Raw genomic sequence first — 19129 nt, 5'->3', positions numbered from 1 at the left:
AAGATATGTTAAGGTTTTTTTTTCTATTGCTTAGATGGGTGGACGAGCTCACAGCCCATCTGGTGTTAAGTGGATACTGGAGCCCATAGACATCTACAACGTAAATGCGCCACCCACCTTGAGATTTAAGTTCTAAGGTCTCAAGTATAGTTACAACGGCTGCTCCACACTTCAAACCGAAATCCATTACTGCTTCACGGCAGAAATAGGCAGGGTGGTGGTACCTCGCGGACTCACAAGAGGTCCTACCACCAGTAATTACGCAAATTATAATTTTACGGGTTTGATTTTTATTACACGATTTTATTCCTTCACCGTGGAATTCAGGTTTTAACGCTGTGATTTGAAAACTGTAGAGTATTTTGAACATTCATAAATATTATGTGATGTGATGTGAAAGCCACGCATTCTGTAGCTGGAATAGAAGATAATTAAATTCTATTTGAGATACGGTAGAACAAAATTGAATTGGTAACAAGCCGTGCGCTCCTACTCGACACACGCGACCTCCGACCTCAAATTGTATTTAAACAAGAACAAGTGAATGTGAATAACAGAACAACACAGTGATCCTTACTAGTGAACTCATCTTGGTCTTCGAGTTCAGCCTCAGCAGCGAGTTCCTCTGGCGTCTTCTTCTTCCTCATCAGCGGGTTGTCGGGCTCGGCCTGCTGTTGCTCAACCACCTCCTCTTTTTCGGGATTTTGTACTGAAGATAGAAGATGACGAATTTAGAATACAATAACTATATTTAAGAAAACTGTCAAGGAACGTTTGTGCAATAAGGCATATTATAAAGTTAAGGATTATTTACTAGATGGCACTACGTGGGAATGAGGCGTTCGCTCCTGGCTTTTTCATTTTCATTTTTCATAATAATTATTTTTAATTGTATTTTTTAACTTGTTTTTCGTTTACTGTAAATATTTTTACTTATTTAAAAAAAAAAATTGAGAAAAAAACAAAAAAAAAACCCGCTGAGTTTGTTTCGCCGGTTCTTCTCAGGACTGTGGTTCTTTTTGGAACCGGTGGTAGAGTTAACATTTTATTATATTATATTTTATATTTTAACATTCAACAAGTGTGTTGTGCTGACATCTAAGTTGAAATAAATGATTTTGAATTTGAATTTGAATATATTAAAAAGAAAGAAACTAAATTTAATTAAACAGTATAAATACAATTTTATATAAAGGCGGCCAAGAGCTATTGAAAATTCATTTATAAATCCAACATAATGCGTTTTCGATTCAATATATAAAATGATTAAAAAAAAAGGAATATCATTATTCATTACACTAGTATCGGTTCTCTTCAGTAGTTAGTTCTAAGAATGAAACTTGTTTAATTAAAGTTTAATAAACAAATAAATGCTGATCTTTTCTGATTCGTGTCCCAGTCTATGTGCACGAGGACTTAATGATTTGACTGGCTCCCAATGTTCTTGAGCTGCTGCTACCAATAGCTGATCACCCGTTGTTTAATTTGCTTTTTAACCTAATTTCGGATTTATTAATTTCTTTGGATACAAACGTCATTGCTATATTTTCCACATTTTGCACCTGTAAGATAAACCAAACCATTTTCCTCCACTTATGAGTCTCCCGAGTAGGCAGTAAACAATAATTGAAATAACTATTAACAATTGTTTCATTTTACAAATATGTATTTTTATGGGAAAATTATATTAAAACTTTTAAAAATATCACGTAACATAAAAATTGGGCTTAAATTACTTCATTAAGAACTCCAACCAGCCTTTCTATAGTGTGTCGATTAAGAAATAAAATTTTTCAAATTCTAAAATATCTTGAGTAGTTGTAGGGAGTTTTCTGAGTTTTTTTTTGGGCAAAACACCAGCCAGATGGTCAGATCTAGTAAGAGAAGCACTTGGTGGTAGTCTGTACTATGTGGTCCATGCCACCCATGATCGAACACTGTGGAGGAACGTCACATGTGGTCGCGATCCTCAGCAGTGAGGGAACGATATAGAAAGGATGGGTATCACCGATCTACCCCGAATCACTAATACTTTCCGATTTGAAGAGTGGGGTAGCTTTTATAGTAGTAAGAACTGTAGAACTGAGGCTGAGAACTCATGTCTCAACACCTTGAGACCACCGCTGGTTGCATTAATATTATTGTTAACAATTAATACCAGGAAAAGCCGTGAGCTCGTTTAGCCATCTAAGCAATAAATACAAACGTGTCAATACTACCCCCTGTGTATTTCTCCTACGGACTATTCCGGTTTCAAACGTTGTATAGTCCCCGGCACGTAACTTGGCAAGAATCGTCAGATGCGCAGAAGTCGTTTTTTAGGTCTCTTTGGTTGTCAAGCGGGACGCGCGGAAAGACGTAGCACCGTTCCGAGCGCGCGATTGGTGAGTCAGTCGACCCTCCCCTCCCGCACCGCGTCCTCGTTCCGCTCGCTCCTGATTACACATGCGCCTACTAAATTGTAGGAACCCTTTGTTTATATTGAGTTTTTGTTACGAGTGTTATTATTTTAAATTTGTTTGCAATGCCAGGACCAAATACCAATGACCATATAGTCGATTCAGTCACTGAGCGTTTTATTATTTACGCCAGTGACGACAGCGACTCTTCGTTATGTCAACGATGAGGAGCCAACTCCTTCCACCAGCTCAGGTGCTACCATAAATTTAATCCAAGGGGTAGCACTATTAGAAAATGATAGTGACGATGGCGACACATAATTTTTAATATAAAGTATATTTTTTTAAATAAACTTCTTAACTTTTAATTGTATTTTATTTATAACAACTAATACACTTCACGAATTCCTCTCTTTTCTTTAACTTTCTTCTAAACACACAGGCTTATAAACAAATTATGGCAAATAAAAAATTAAATAAAATTATATGCGGGCAATAAAAGTGACCATTATTTTTTGCAATATGCACTATGCGCGACTTTACCCCCACTACACCAAAACCTTGCCAACTTACGTGCCGCTTACTATACCAATACAATTAAGGCATCTTGTGTTGGGTAGCGGTTTATGTATCAACATTACGTTGTATTCTTTTTTTACCCGTGTAGGCAGACGAGCACACGATCCACCTGAAGGTGAGTAGTAACTGCGGCTTATGGACATCAGCAATGCTAGGGGCAGAGCCAAGCCGCTGCCTGCTGTTTAATACTCTCGATAAGCTTCGTTGTGCATTGCTCACCATCATATGGGCTAGTCTGCTCATCTTAGCTGATAAACAAAAATACTACTGTGGCTGTAGCCATCATACAAAAACGCAATATATTTGACAGATGCCTGAATATCGCTTACGACACTTTCAAGATAAGCTTGCATATATACAAGTTCCGAACAACAACATCTGGACCATCGGTCTACCGAGCAATATCACCCGCTCGGTGGAAGATCTTCCTTTCGTCGTAATCCTACACTACAATATATAAATAAATATAAAATTGGACCGATAGGTCTATGAAGAGATTCCATTGTTCGGAAATGTTATTGAAAAAGGTATGTACATCTATCACAAAATAATGAACCAATCACAAAGCCATAGCATCGATAAAGCGGAATAACCACTGAATAAAATAATGTAAACGGTTATCTAGGGATTTCTACTAAAACGCTACAATTTATTTGAGTGTAGCAACACTGAGTAGTCGAACGTCGACAGTTCCGCTGGGAAATTATCGAACGAACGCTGGTAATACTTACATGTATTGTTATTTTTAAACGAAGAGAATTGGATTTATGATTAAATTCTGCTTAGTTTAGCTCAAACGTTGGTTTCACCCTCCTGCTGAAACATTGATCTTTTGCAAAGTATATTCACAGTTGCTCACATCATGTATGTAACATATGTACGTATGTACGTCAATCAAAATTTAAAGTTTTATAAAAAAGTGACATACATTCGATAAATACTAGAAATAGCCGTGAAACTGTTAAGATATTTATCGCCTAAAAGTGACAACTGACTCTTTAGCGACAAATGTGACGACAAAGAAAACAACACAACTAACAATACAAGATAGGATGAGAAATTATCAGTTCTTACAGATTATATTATATACCTATAGCTAATTTCTCCAACAAGTTAGCTCCTGTATTTTTTATTACTTTTTTTTGCTCCGGTGTGTGGACGAGCTCACGGCTCACCTGGTGTTAAGTGGTTACCGGAGCCCAACCTAATTTCTGCTACCTACCTTGAAATATAAGTTCTAAGATCTCAGCATAGTTACAACGGCTGCCCCACCCTTCAAACCGAAACGCATTACTGCTTCACGGCAGAAATAGGCATGGTGGTGGTACCTACCCGCGCGGACTCACAAGAAGTTCTACCACCGGTAAATATCCAGTCCTGTATATTAATTAGTATCATATTCACAAACATATACAAGTGAACGGGTTTCTTTATTCTTTTAACAGACTTCACAAAGGAGAGCAAAGCTTCTGAGTTTATCTTCTTATACTCAACTTATTTGAGAGCTTAAAATAAATATTTTTATTTAGATTAAACTGCATTACTGATTAATCATGCAAGTGTTTGCAAATTGAAATAGTCGCCTGTGTATTTCTTACAATACGATAATGTAATTTTGTCGCTGTCCAAACTAGAAGACAAAGCTTAGATTGCATAGAAACAACGGCTATCTCTGATTACACCATCTTGCTAACTGTCTAATATACGACCTTGTAAGTTCTATCTACGTACTATGATCTATATATAAAGAGACAATGACAAAACATTTCGGTACATTTTTTTCTTTTTGTAAATTTTTTTCTATCTTTTTGTTTTTATTTTTTTGCCTACAATTAACAACAAAGCAAATGAAAAAATGTATTACATCAAATGAATCGAAGAAGTGCCAGTGAACACTGGCAAATAAAGATTATCGAACAAAAATAAAAAGTAATTAACAGTAATACGATAGAATCCTCTTACTGAATTTAATAATTCTGGATTTGATTTCATGCAATCGTTGGGGTTACCAGGCAGGGATTTATTTTAAATCTACAGGATTTTTTGCGTCTGGTAATACCCGAGGGACTTCATTAAATGACAACCGAGTAATGAGCAGAGATTGCTTCTGTCTTAAAGATTAATAAAATGTACATTTTTCGGTTCGAATTTCTTGTTACTTTATTCAAATATAATTTAAGAATAAGTTTCTCGATAGACTCTGCTGGCCGTCGCGATACGTGTCCAAAATGTCGAAGAATCCTGGATTGCACTGTTGACGATAACCTGTGAGAGATATTTAGTTCTTTTAGGATCGAGGCGTTGTTCAGGGTAGGGTCAATGGTAAGAGATCTCGTGGACGAATCCCCATGCGTTGGACTGATCAGGTGAAAGACCTTACTGAAACCCCACTTAACGAGTGCGTGCGCCGGGCCTCGGTTCGCAAACTATGGAGAACATCTGTCAAGTAATAAGCAAGAATTCCACATGACCACGACTGCTCTGCCAAGAGCAACCGATTATGATGATAATTTAAGAAACTTTAAGCTGTTTATTTTAGTGCCGAGATTATGAGCTTCTTCACTCTTCTGTGATGTCTTCTCCCGTTGATTTAGCATCAAAGAAGTCAACCTGACTCGATTAGGGAGTCGCGCGGAACGGACTCCCTACTAGAGTCAATTTAACATCCATGAGCTCACACTCCGTTGGACTCTTCTTTGCGTATTCCTCTTATGGTCTTCCTGTAGTCATTCTGTAGTCCTAAACTTAAACATTATCTATACATATAAATAAAATTGGAGTGTCTGTTTGTAATATTGAAATAGTCCCTTTTTACTACATGCATATGAATATATACGAATATAGAATATATACGGTACATACACCAAAATAACGTTTTTTACAATTTTTGTCTGTCTGTCTGTCTGTTTGTTCCGGCTAATCTCTAGAATGGCTAGACTGATTTTGACGGGACTTTCACTGATAGGTAGCTGATGATATAAGTAGTAACTTAAGCTAGTTTTTTTTTGGACTAGCTTCGCCTGGCGGCTTCACCCGCGGTACTACAATAATCGCGGGACTCAGCTATCAATAATAAAATTTAATGTTCCGAAGCGAAGCGAGGGCGGGTCGCTACTTAAATATATAATGGTGGTTAGGATATGAAAATTATCTTCCGAACTGCTCACCAAAGATATAGGTGAGTGTGATCAACTGTCTCTATTACTTTCCAGCGTCTACAATACATGTATCCCATGCTCATATTTCAGCTTTTTTGGCTGATATGAGCAAGTAGACGGTATTGCAGTACGTAGTGACTTGGCTGTACTCCTGGTATAGCTGACGTCCATGAGTGACGGTAACTGCTTAATATCAAGTGGGATGAATGCTCGTCTGCCTACACTAACACTAATAATGGTTTACCTGACAACAGTGAGATTAATTGTAAGTCCGTTACATGATGTACGCTCGAACAACAACAGGCATATTTTGTTTATTTGTAGAAAAGAATAAGTTTGATTATTGTCAGTAAAAACTATAATGTATGTGTAATACCTAGTTCAAAAATCCAAATTAGTGAAATGTACGAAATGAAAACAAGATTAACCGGTAAAAATAGTTGTCTAATTATCCACGATCCGTGAATTAATATACATTTTTTTATTCCTTCATTTATTGGAACGAAGTTCCTTACGGCAGGCTTGGAGGGGATAGGTATTTTGCTGCGCGACCGAACTGTAAAAAATGTGATAGTAAAACCGTAAGAAAAAGTCCGTGGAATAAGGCCTTGTTTTCCGCACAGCGATATTTCACCGCGCGATTTTTTTCTCGTAATTCTTTATTTTTATTTTTTACATGGGACTTCGTTCCTATCCGGTGTCCCACGACACCTCACATCTTTTTTTTATATTATTATACATTAAATAGCTAAGTAGCTGTTACGCATTTATATGTAGTTAAGAATAATGTGTAACAAAAACACATTGGAAATTGATCTAGAAATAACCACGAGCAGTTTCTGAGTCCACGAGTAGTTTACTGGTGGTAGGAATTCTTGTGAGTCCGCGCGGGTAGGTACCACCGCCCCGCCTATTTCTGTCGTGAAGCAGTAATGCGTTTCGGTTTGAAGGGTGGGGCAGCCGTTGTAACTATACTGAGACCTTAGAACTGATATCTCAAAGTGGGTGGTGCATTTACGTTGCAGATGTCTATGGGCTCCAGTAACCACTTAACACCAGGTGGGCTGTGAGCTCGTCCACCCATCTAAGCAATAAAAAAACTATCCGAATTTGTGAAATGTATGAAATGAAAGCAAAATTAATTAATGTAAAAATATTTTTCTAGTTATTCACGATCTGTGAATTAATATACATTTTTTTATTCCTTCATTTATTTTGTGTGCTGTTAAATAACTGTTGTATATACATTAATAATATGTAGTTAAGAATAATGTGTAACAAAAACACATTGGAAATTGATCTATAAATAAACACGACTAAACCCGAGACAACAAAAAGCTGTTAGTTATTTGATACGTGAAAAATATTTTTACGAGAGGCCTTAAACTAACTTTAAGCTTAGGTTATCAAACTGTAGTTGAATTTGTGCAAAGATTGCGCTCCCTCGCCCGTTCGAACCCGATGAAGGCGAGGCGAAGGCCGCTAAATGGATTATGAGCTCATCTGCGCGGAAATTGAACCCTGGACGGCTTTCATAGGTTCGCAAGCATGGTACATTATTTACTACCGACCCGCCCTCGATTCGCTTCGGAAACTGTAATTTATTATTGATTTCTCCACTATTTAATAGATGTTATTATACATATAAACCTTCCTCTTCAATCACTCTATCTATTAAAAAAAACCGCATCAAAATCCGTTGCGTAGTTTTAAGGATTTAAGCATACATAGGGATATAGGGACAGAGAAAGCGAATTTGTTTTATACTATGTAGTGATAGTTAAATATAATTTATAAAATTTGTTAAAATTTGTTTGTTGTGCTTTGAGAAACCATTAACGAAGCCAAATTTCTATACTAACAAACTTCAGTTTTAATACGCTTTTATTAGCTTCAGACGTATGTATGTTTGTAACGGAATCTTTTAACATGATTTTGACTCCCTTCAAAACGTCGGATTAACTCGAAATTTGGTATGCTTATTAAGGACCGATGACAATTCCATATTTAGTTTTTTTTAAATAAAAAAAATTGAAAAAGTTTGGGGTGCATGGTATCAGTAGTTATAAATATTTTATGAAAGATTTGAGTAGAAGGGCTATCTTGATAATATCCTGAAAAGCACCCCACGCTATTTTACAATAAAATCTTTTTTTTTTACAATAGTTTTAATTCAAATTTATTAAAATTTATTTTGTATTTTATAGTTGCATTTTCTATAAAAGCGTATTGTGTTAGTTTTTTTAAACTATTATTTATTTTTAAATTGTTTATATGGATGGACGATCTTACACCCCATCCGGTGTTAAGTCGTCACTGGAAGCCATAAATGCCGCAACCCACCTTGAGACATGAGTTCTATGGTCTCCCAGCTTTTACAGTACAATGGCTACCCCAACCTTCAGACCGAAATCCATTACTACTTCATGGCAGAAATAGGCAGGGTGGTGGTACCCAAGTCGTCTTACCACCAGTTAAAATAATAAACGAGTGATGAATACTAATCTTTTAATTTTAAATAGTAATCGCATTGGGAAGTCTTCATTATACTTGTGACGTGAGGGTTAAAACTGTGCTATCGAATTCTCAGCTCTATTGTATAATGACAGTCCCACTATTCAAACTAGTTACTTTGGCCATGAAGGTATCGTTTTGTTAGCCATCACTCCAATACAATGGAGACTTCACGACATTGTTCCCAGGTAGCACTCGGAGCCTATTAGTGTGACTTTGCTGATACAATGCTCCAGAAGTTATAAAAACATTCATTTTAGGACTGACTCTTGCGATTACAAAATTTATTTAAATAAAACTCAATACCTATGCTTACGATGCAAATTATTTGAACACCTATTGAATACTTTAATAGTATTTCAACTAAGTGTTTCAGCTTCCAAAAATTTGCCTTTTTAGAATTAAAAATACCCAACCCAAAAAAATGCGTTTTTTTGAAAAAAACGAATAGTTTTCAAAAATCGAAAGGGCATAGAGAAAAGGGGACGGAGTGAAAGATAGATAAGTTTGTCCCTTTTTATGCTACTTTGGGTCATTTGATTATTAAGAGTCACTGAAAGGGGTCGTTCTAGGTCCTTTTTTGAATTAAACTCGAAATCCAATATTTCAAAATGGGTCTATATAATTCTAAAGGTGCGAAATGTTGACGTGACTGATATTACGACGAGCGCTCGAGGAAAACAAAATCTATAAAACAACTCAAAGGGGAGAGAGAGCCCTTTCTTAATACGTCAAGAATATAAATGAGTATGCAATATGCTGTGACATCGTATGTTCGCTGAGCCGTGACGCGCGGTTTGACGCTCGCTAAATCTTACGGGGCTTGTGTTGAAGAATTCTTAACGATATAAATCAGTATTCATATTACATGTTCACATTTGTTTATTATTTTTTATCATCATTGACGAAACCTATCGAGTGGTATGATTTAAGATTAATTGGTTTGCTAGTTTATCAGATTGAAAAGTGTAACATTATAAATGTTCACAAAATAATAGTCCCTTTATACACTAACTAGCGATCCGCCCTCGCTTGGCTTCGGAATCTTTAATTTATTATTGATTTCTCCACTATTTAATGGATGTTATTATACATATAAACCTTCCACTTCAATCACTGTATCTATTAAAAAAAACCGCATCAAAATCTGTTCCGTAGTTTTAAAGATTTCAGCATACAGACAGACAGATAGAGGGACAGAGAAAGCGACTTAGTTTTATACTATGTAGTGATGAAATTATAAATTATTCTCAAGACAATGAAATAGTTATTATTTAAATTTCTAAGTTTTTCCAATTTTTAAGTATATTCGAACTAAATTAATAATATGTCATTTTAGTAAATGAACAGATATGTTAATTAGTTACCGAAACCCAAAAATATCTATGAATGTGGCATACTGGAACTAAAGCAAAATCAGTACAGACTTGGGTTCGAAAATTCAATGGTATTTAACGACACCCAAGTATATTTCCGGGCTGCGTTCCACCAGTGCTCGGCCGCCTTTAGATAGGTAAGGTTTTCGAGTGTCCTCGACTGGAACGGCTTCAGAACTAATGTTTGGCTCGCGTAATAGTGTTTACTGCTTGAAAGCAGCAAAGCCTTGAAAGGCACCTCTTTAAAGCTACATTTAGTGTTGAGTATTTGATGTTTCCGAACTTAGGATTTCATTTAATAGAGGTCGCGCGGGGTCTTTAACATTTGCGATAGTTTTGTCCTTTTTAGATTGTTCAATATCAACACAGCGTGAAACGAAACGCATATGCTCTTTTTTTATATTATCTGTGCATTTTTCGCTCACACTGTCACACACGAATTTGGCGCCTATTTTCATAAATTTTCAATGAAAAAAATATATTGCTTAGATGGGTGGATGAGCTTACAACCCACCTGGTGTAAGTGGTTACCGGAGCCCATAGGCATCTACAACGTAAATGCCGCCACCTGTCTTGAGATATGAGTTTTCAGTATAGGTCTCAGTATAGTTACAACGGCTGCTCCACCCCGAACCGCATTACTGCTTCACTGCAGAAATGGGCAGGGTGGTGGTACCTATTCGTGCTGACTCACAAGACGTCCTACCACCAGTAAATGTTCTTTTTATTGAGATAGATAGACAATTGAGGTACATCACACGCAAAAGAAGAGCCGCAGACCGGGCTCAGTGGTGTGGATTGGGAGAGGCCTATGTCCAGCAGTGGACGACTGTGGGCTGTTGATGATGATGATAATGATGATGATGACACGCAAAACCGAGATACCTAAGAATATCACATTGAAACCAGCAGTTTCAGAAACGTCGTGATGTGCTCGATGGATCAAAACGTTCATAAGATTTTATGCGTTTGACGAAATTTTGCTTAAGGCGTATCGTCCCTCATGATTAGCAGCCTTGCATCCGCTGGTCCTCGCCCACCGGCTCTTAAAGGCGAACATGAAAATAGGATGTCACATGTTATTTATTTATTAAGTTGCACCAACAAAGTGATGATCAATACAAAATTGACCAATTTACAAAAGTTCATGGCAGATGTCACCTCAATTATAGGTGCAATCGACAGTGCATTAACACCAAAAAAAAATATACAGCTAAGATTTGATTATATTTCATTCATTGCTTAAGATTAATGATTATTGATGATAAGCTGTGTTTGCGTGTCAGATGTTATAAATTTTTAGGGATCTTTTTTAATTAAGGCTATAGTAGGACGTTTTGTGAGCCTGTAGTGGTGAGTAACATTATCCTGTCGCTAAGCGCTCATGTATTCTGGTTTGAGAGGCGCCTGATACAATACACTTGAGACGTCGACCTGATGACTTATCTGAGTAGCAGTGTATACGCCGTCAGCTCGCTGTGGCGTCCACTTAATACTAGGTGAGTTTTAAACTCATAATCTAGAATAAATATAATACAATATAATACAAAAATATACAACAATAAAATTATAATCTTTAAAAATCTTAAATGTTCACATGTAACTCGCAACAAAATGATAGTCATAGGTGGAATTTGAATTACCTAGGCAGATAAGTACGAATATAATTAGAGTAGCATAGAGAGCGCTTTAAGATAAATAATGACTAGTCAATTTCTTGAATTAGAGTTAGCCTTGTAGCCGAAAGCTTACGGATCCGTGCGCCGACTCGCGTTAATTCGCGTAAAAGTTTCACTGCAAGTTTTAATTGCATGGAAACTAGGTGTGGCCCTACTCAGAGCGGGAATATTGGTCTTTGAACGAAGTTCGGTGCAGTGGCTGTTTTAACAAGACTTATTGCGCTTGTGTTTAGGAACTAGAACACTTTACGTAACAAAGTTTGTGTTGATATCGAGATGAAGGTGTGATTCCAGAGAGGATGGTTTGTAAATATTGTGATCAATTTCGGCATGTGCAGCATCTTTTTCGACATACATAAGTAAAATAAAATCATTTCAAGATTGGTTGACAAACGAAAGCGATCACGGACTATCAGTTGCTGTATGCGTTTGTTTGCCTTCCAAAACAAAAAAAAATCTATTTTACGTTATGTTATTGTTTTACTTTTTTATTTATTAAGCTATTGCATAGCTTTTATCGCGGGCTTTAAGCGCGGCGAGCGAATCAAGAAATTCCGTAACGAAAATAAACCCTAACACCCCCACTCCGCCTACCCTGTCGCTTGCGTTCAACACATTCGCACGTTGCGCTTGTTTATAGTTTGTGAATAAGCGCATGGCGTGACGTCGCACTGCATGCGCATCATGAAAAGTCTGCCCATTTCTGTCTCGCGTGGTATAGCTTATGAGTGTGAAGGGGACAGTTAATGTTTTGCTTTTGTTAATGTTTATAGATATAGCGTGGTCCTATTTTTTATTGTTATAATATTAAATTATTATTGTCTAATTATAATTGCATAAGTTAATAAAAAATGCTATGCAATAGGTAGCTTTACCGCGCAGTCCCAGAGTGCCATACGTGTTGTATTTTTTTATTATTTACGAGATCAGAATGAAATATCAATGTCTTCATTACTTTTCATCTTGCCAATCTTGGACCGACAAGAATAACCCATATTTAGTTACAAAGTGGTAGTTACAAGCTGGTAGTTACAAAGTAAAAAAATGTAAGTGTAATTCTGCCACATACTTCTGCCACAGCATAAAGTAGATAGATAAGAATAGCATCTCCGGTAATAACTGTCTTAAATCGCTGTCTCTTATGACTGCGACCCCACATTCTAAATTCGCTTAAAATTACCTTTCATTCCTTTGACGCAGACATTTAAGGCGTAAATTTTATTAGGGGCGATGTTCGGTGAAGCGCCTCCATTGCGAGTTAGCATAGTAATTTCACGACTAATGGCCTACTGCAACCGGCTATGTACGTCTAAAAGTTTTAAATTGTCAATAATTATTTTAGGTTAAATTTTGAACAAAAGTTGTTGATTGGTAGGGTTTTTTAGTTTAGGATTTAGTAGATATTAGAAGATGGCTTTTACTGTATAAATGAGATTCAAAGGGAAAGTAAACAGTTTGATGTGTACAAAAATTGTTTTTTTTTTATGGTGTGGTGTATTTTTTTTTTTTGTATTTTTTTTTTTTTTTTTATTGCTTAGCTGTGTGGACGAGCTCACAGCCCACCTGATGTTAAGTGGTTACTGGAGCCCATAGACATCTACAACGTAAATGCGCCACACACCTTGAGATATAGTTCTAAGGTCTCAGTATAGTCACAACGGCTGCCCCACCCTTCAAACCGAAACGCATTACTGCTTCACGGCAGAAATAGGCGGGGCGGTGGTACCTACCAGTGCGGACTCACAAGAGGTCCTACCACCAGTATGGTTACATGGGTGGACTAGCTCACAGCCCATCTGGTGTTAAGTGGTTACTGGAGCCCATAGACATTTACAACGTAAATGCTCTTCTCATCCAGTCTCTATCAACCACTTTGACCAGGTTATCGGTCCACTTCGTTGGCTGTCTGTCCACGTTACGACGTCCAGTACGAGGTCTCCGCTCCAGTACTTTTGTGCCCCATCGATTGTCGCAACGGCATATGTTTTATTTATTTATTGCTAGATGCGTGGACGAGCTCACAGCCCACCTGGAGTTAAGTGGATACTGGAGCCCATAGACATTTACGATGTAAATGCGCAACCACCTTGAGACATAAGTTCTAAGGTCTCAAGTATAGTTACAACGGCTGCCCCGCCCTTCAAACCGAAACGCATTACTGCTTCCCGACAGAAATAGGCAGGGCGGTGGTACCTACGTGCGGACTCACAATAGGTCCTACCACCAGTGATAACCACCAGATTATAACTCGTACGAGAAATCTAACCTTCTGATTTTATAAAATATAACGATTGTCAAAGAAATTACGTCAAATTTTATTGTCATATACATTTATTGCTTATTAATGAAGCGACAAATAACACTTCGATCTTCAATTTTAATTTACCAAGACTTTTCCCGAGCCCATTACTTCTTTTCTATGCTTCTGGTATTGCTGAGGACCATGAGCGACGGATGACCGAATTAAAATCGATTTGGCCATTGATTTTGACTATTTAGTTTTTCTCATTTCGTATTATATTTTAAATCCCAATTATGATATGAATTCTTTAATTCAACGTTACAAATTTTGTCAACCACGTACATTTGATTACGTTCGACGAACATATGCCCTGGACTTGAGACATGAGTATTTGTGGTGGATAGCTGACAATTCTTCTTGTTTCCTTCGCCACCAAACCAAGACAAACTATCAAGATACACAATAGTTTTTCAAAATCACAATTTTTATTTGAAAAAAAAAAGCGTTTTAAAATGACATGTCACTCTTCAAACAAGGCTTGTAGAGAGTACTTAACGGTAGGCAGCGGCTTGGCTCTGCCCCTAGTATTAGTGTAGTCCATGGGCGACGGTAACCACTCAGCATCACCATGGGCCGTATGCTCGTCTGCCTATAAGGGCAATAATAATAAAAAAAGAGTACCTATATAACTCGCTATGAATACAGGATGTTTCGAAACCCCTTATTTATAGTTTATGTATGTACAGCGTGTTTACATTTGTCCGTCTAATCAAGTAACTTGCGAATTCAATCTCAACAACAAACAAGATTAAATCGTAAATGTTCACGGAGCGAATATTACTGTTCAGTTATTTTATTTACGCAAACGAGCAAAGGACCTCATGGTACGTCACTGACGTTAATAGAATGTCAAAGTCCATAGATACCATAAAGTTAAAACCACCGCTCAGATGGAGATGTAAGGAATCCAAGCTATTATTACTATTCATTAAGGATACATACTCGCTTTGTGTTTGAAATAAGTACATACTCTATGTGAAATGAATGTCAAGTATAGAACTTCACATACCAAGTCTAGAATTTAGCAATTAACCTATTTCCAGCGTAAGACCTAGATTCTTTGCAGACCTAAGCTCTCTCGACTTGAACCCATTAAATTGTCAACCAGTTAAATCTCAAAAGTGAGGGTATGCGTCAAAAAGTTATGCACAAAGCGCGCGGCACTTGTTCCGATGGCTCGGCGGCCATCTTGGGTGAATTACGGGCAATTTGTGTCGCCGTAAATGTGCCTCGCTTACCGGGCGCCCTATGTTTTACTGTTGTGATAAAAGAAATAAAATTGCATTTTTTATTTTTTATTTTTTTTATTGCCCTTGTAGGCAGACGAGCATACGGCCCACCTGATGGTGAGTGGTTACCGTTGCCCATGGACTTCAGCAATGCCAGGGGCAGAACCAAGCCGCTGCCTACCGCAAAATTTGTGTGTTGATTGCTTTTCTTCGCTCATAAACAACAATCTTCTAATCCCGATTTCTAAATAAAAATTTTTGTATTGATCCCTCGAGCATTGCTTAATTTATTCTAATACCTTTTGAACACAAATTTTAAACACCTTTTCACTTATTTTAATAAATACTTTAATAAACTTAATAAAACTTTTGTTATGTAGGAATCGCCGTTGTTTTCTTCTCGCTAAGCTTTAGGATTCATTTTATTTTCCTTTTATTGTTTATACAAATAAACATAATCTTCTTCAAGAATCTTACAAACTTATCTTTTTATAATCAATTAATGTACGACAGAAAAGTTAATAGAGTTTATTAATGGAATACACGAACAAATAACCTTAACATTGCTTATTTAACAAAACTATATGATACTGTACCTACATTGTATTAATTCACATATTTGCATAAACAACCACGCTGTACATTATACAGGGTGGTGCAACCGCAATGTGACTTGTAGAACGCACTCTGATTGTTTGTTATTGCAACATTACGTAATAACTTGAATTAGTGAGCTACTACAAATTCTTTTAGGAATCCTTCACCAAATATAAACATTTCGATGCCTCCAACGAACACTACGCTAACTCCAAATTCATAGATTTACAGGAGGAGCGTTTAAACGAAAAAAGTTGATAAAATCTTTATTATTGCAGATATATTTATGTTTTTTTTGTGTAACTAGCTGATTTACTCTTGCTTCGAACCCCATCAATAATGATTAATTGTAATACTTTTAACATAGTGAAGCGATTTGTGTGAAAAACGAAAATTTCAAAATTTTGAGTTAGAGTAGTGTTCATTGGAGGCATCGATTTATTTGTATGATTAACTGTCTTTAAATTATAATTGATGTGTAGTTTAGAATCGCGTTTAGTTTAATTATTATTTTTGATGTCATCTTAGTCTGGATATTGCGTCGTTCGTAATGTCATTGTTGTTGTATTGGCAGAATGGCTAACATATTTATATATGATTTATACTATGTTATTGTGTACTGTCTATAACTAGAGTAAGCAGTAGTAGTAAAAGCAAATATTTGCCGAGAGGTCGTAGTTTTAATAATATTGTAAAAAGATAATTCCACTAGTCCAATCGGAAATTACTGCTTCACAGTAAAGTTACCTGCTGTAGTGAACAGAATGCAGGGGTACATAGTCTCACAATACGTCCTACCACCAGTGGATATCATGGTCATCAGGTTTTAAGTTTAATAAATTTCTTTGCAAACAAACTATACTTCATTGCCATCGGTTTCGAACCTGAGGCTTTTATTATGAGACAGGTATCTGGAGCCACCACGCTAACATCGGGCCTATGTCTAAAGGACAAGGGAAATGAAGGACTGTCAAGATTACGACAAGTATGAGAAGGGTTGTCCTTTAATTTCATGAACAAAAGGTTTAGAAGAGAGAATGGTTTTTTAATTAAAACAATCCGCCAGAAAACGCTGAAAACATTCTGGGAATAGATTTATTTTTTGCAGAAATACACCGTAATTGTTTTGTAAATAAAAAATATTGAGATTGTACGTTGGGAATTTGTTTTATCGTTACATTTTATAGCTTGATAAGTTATTTTTGTTGCTTCGATGCATGAACAAGCTACCGGCTTGTGTCGAGTCATTATTTCGATAATGGGTCATAGGCATCATAATGTGAATACCGTTACCACACCTTGAACCATAAGGTCGGAGTCTCATTAATATTCTAAAACGGTTGTCCTATCTATCAAACACGAAAATATGATTGATTCACATTCAGTCGGATGTGCATACGGTTCCTAAAATGATAGGTGGTCACCCTTACCAGGACCACAGCCAAGGTGGGCACTACTCACAGAATCTACCCTACAACTAGATTAGGTTAATGCGGGAGAGTTTGTATAGCTTCACATAGGTTAGGGGTATTGAGAATGACGGTAGAATATTAGAATAATCGCGTAAAGTATAATTCAAAAACACTTGTAAAATTATTATTTTTGTGTTTTTGCGATAGAAAATGCTAAACTGTTACTTGTTTGAAAATTGTGTAACTACCGATGCAGTTTCATAACTAACTAGCTGGCCCGGCAAATGTTGTTTTGGCATATAGATTATTTCTAGGAAAGGTAAATAACCCATAGACCTATATAGTAGGGACACGACATATTGTTCTATACGTACAATTGCTTATATAAATAGCACCCATTTTGAAGGCACACACATAAACATATATCTATCTTGTTCTTACTCAGCACTTTAACTCGCAGGAAAACAATATAACAGTATTTCAGTGCGTACATAAAATGAAATGTGAATATACGTAAATGTCTCCGTCTCTGTCTAATGAGGCCGAAAATCCGCCATGTTTAGAGCGCCAAATGTCATTATCACGTCAGTTCGGCCGTCTGTTTTGGGTTGTACATTATTTATTGACTTTGATATCGATTTAATATGATTGCTTAAATAAAATTTCTTATTTTATCATGCTTAAAACATACAAAAATAATAATTAAAACATATTTTATAGGATCTCAAGAAAGTCGATGCCCCAAAACTATTATCTATATATATTTAAATTCATTATGGAGCCCTCATCCGAAAAATCGGACACCATTTTTCGGTCGGAATGACACTAATCATAAATTCCTCATTAAAATATGTCATCAAAACATATTTAGACATTCTGTTTAGATATTTCGGGAAAAAGGCTACCGACAAAATCTCTTCGGAACTATTTAAATAAAATAGTTTTATTCCGCAGTGAGTAAAGCACTATTGTAAATTCGTTAAAATATATTTAATAATTAAGTGATTTTAGAGAGGAAGTCACAAGGAATGAAGTTTTTAATAATGAATAAATGATCTGTAGATGTTTTTTTTTTATCACGCGGTCCCTTGATAAGTTTAAAATTTGAATCACTCTCAAGTGAAAGTGATTCAAATGGTGCGGCGCACCTTCCTTGGGGTGCGCTGCAGTAGTGTGTTACGGACTTTAGAGTCAGCAAAACAATTAAAATAGATTGTAATAGTCTAAGAAAAACACGTACTCAAAATACGATAACATTTAGCATGCTAGAAATGGGTAGATGGCTTTGAACTACGCCATATCTTTATGTTTTGCGACAAACAACAACTTTATAAAATCAGTGTAGCAACTTTTAAAAAACATCATATCATTTACTTGGCAAATTCGAAGGACGAACTTGTCTTAGATTTCACCCATCTAAATCATATCATATTTGCACATAACAATATACCTACTTACTTCCCATTAAAGTATAAATTTTACAAATAAATAATACTCAACAATATTTAAAATAAAATGAGCCAAGAACGTTTATCGATAAAACCTGATAACATTGAAATCTTTTGTACAGCACTAAAACCGCCATGTTTTGTGGCCAGATGACGTCACAGTGGCACGAATTTTTGGTTGACGTTTCATTTCCATAAGTTTCCTACTTCAGTGAAATAACCTAGATACCAACTGCAGCGCCATCTGCCGTGCTGATTTGTGAATCTAAACCATTCTCGCATCCACTTGAAGGTACACAGAAAATTTCATTAAAATCGGTCCAGCCCTTTAGGAGGAGTTCAGTGACAAACACACGCACAGAAGAAATATATAATGGTTGGGGAAAAGTCTTTTCGCATTACAGTATCTATGAACTTGTAATAAAATCTCTTTGGC

The 19129-nt window shown here is 36.4% G+C and overlaps 1 protein-coding gene across 1 annotated transcript in view; it reads right to left on the bottom strand.

Moving 5' to 3' along the window:
* Positions 1-19129, bottom strand: part of cpx (synaptic transmission protein complexin) — a 182593-nt gene that overhangs the window by 6243 nt on the left and 157221 nt on the right. The window contains 2 exon segments of the mRNA XM_089738903.1: positions 578-697; positions 700-709. Coding sequence (XP_089595029.1) covers positions 578-697; positions 700-709 — 130 coding nt within the window.

Source organism: Bombyx mandarina, chromosome 26, assembly GCF_030267445.1.
Source record: "Bombyx mandarina strain Sakado chromosome 26, ASM3026744v2".
NCBI classification, from domain to species: domain Eukaryota; kingdom Metazoa; phylum Arthropoda; class Insecta; order Lepidoptera; family Bombycidae; genus Bombyx; species Bombyx mandarina.
This window is presented reverse-complemented; position numbering and strand designations above follow the sequence as displayed.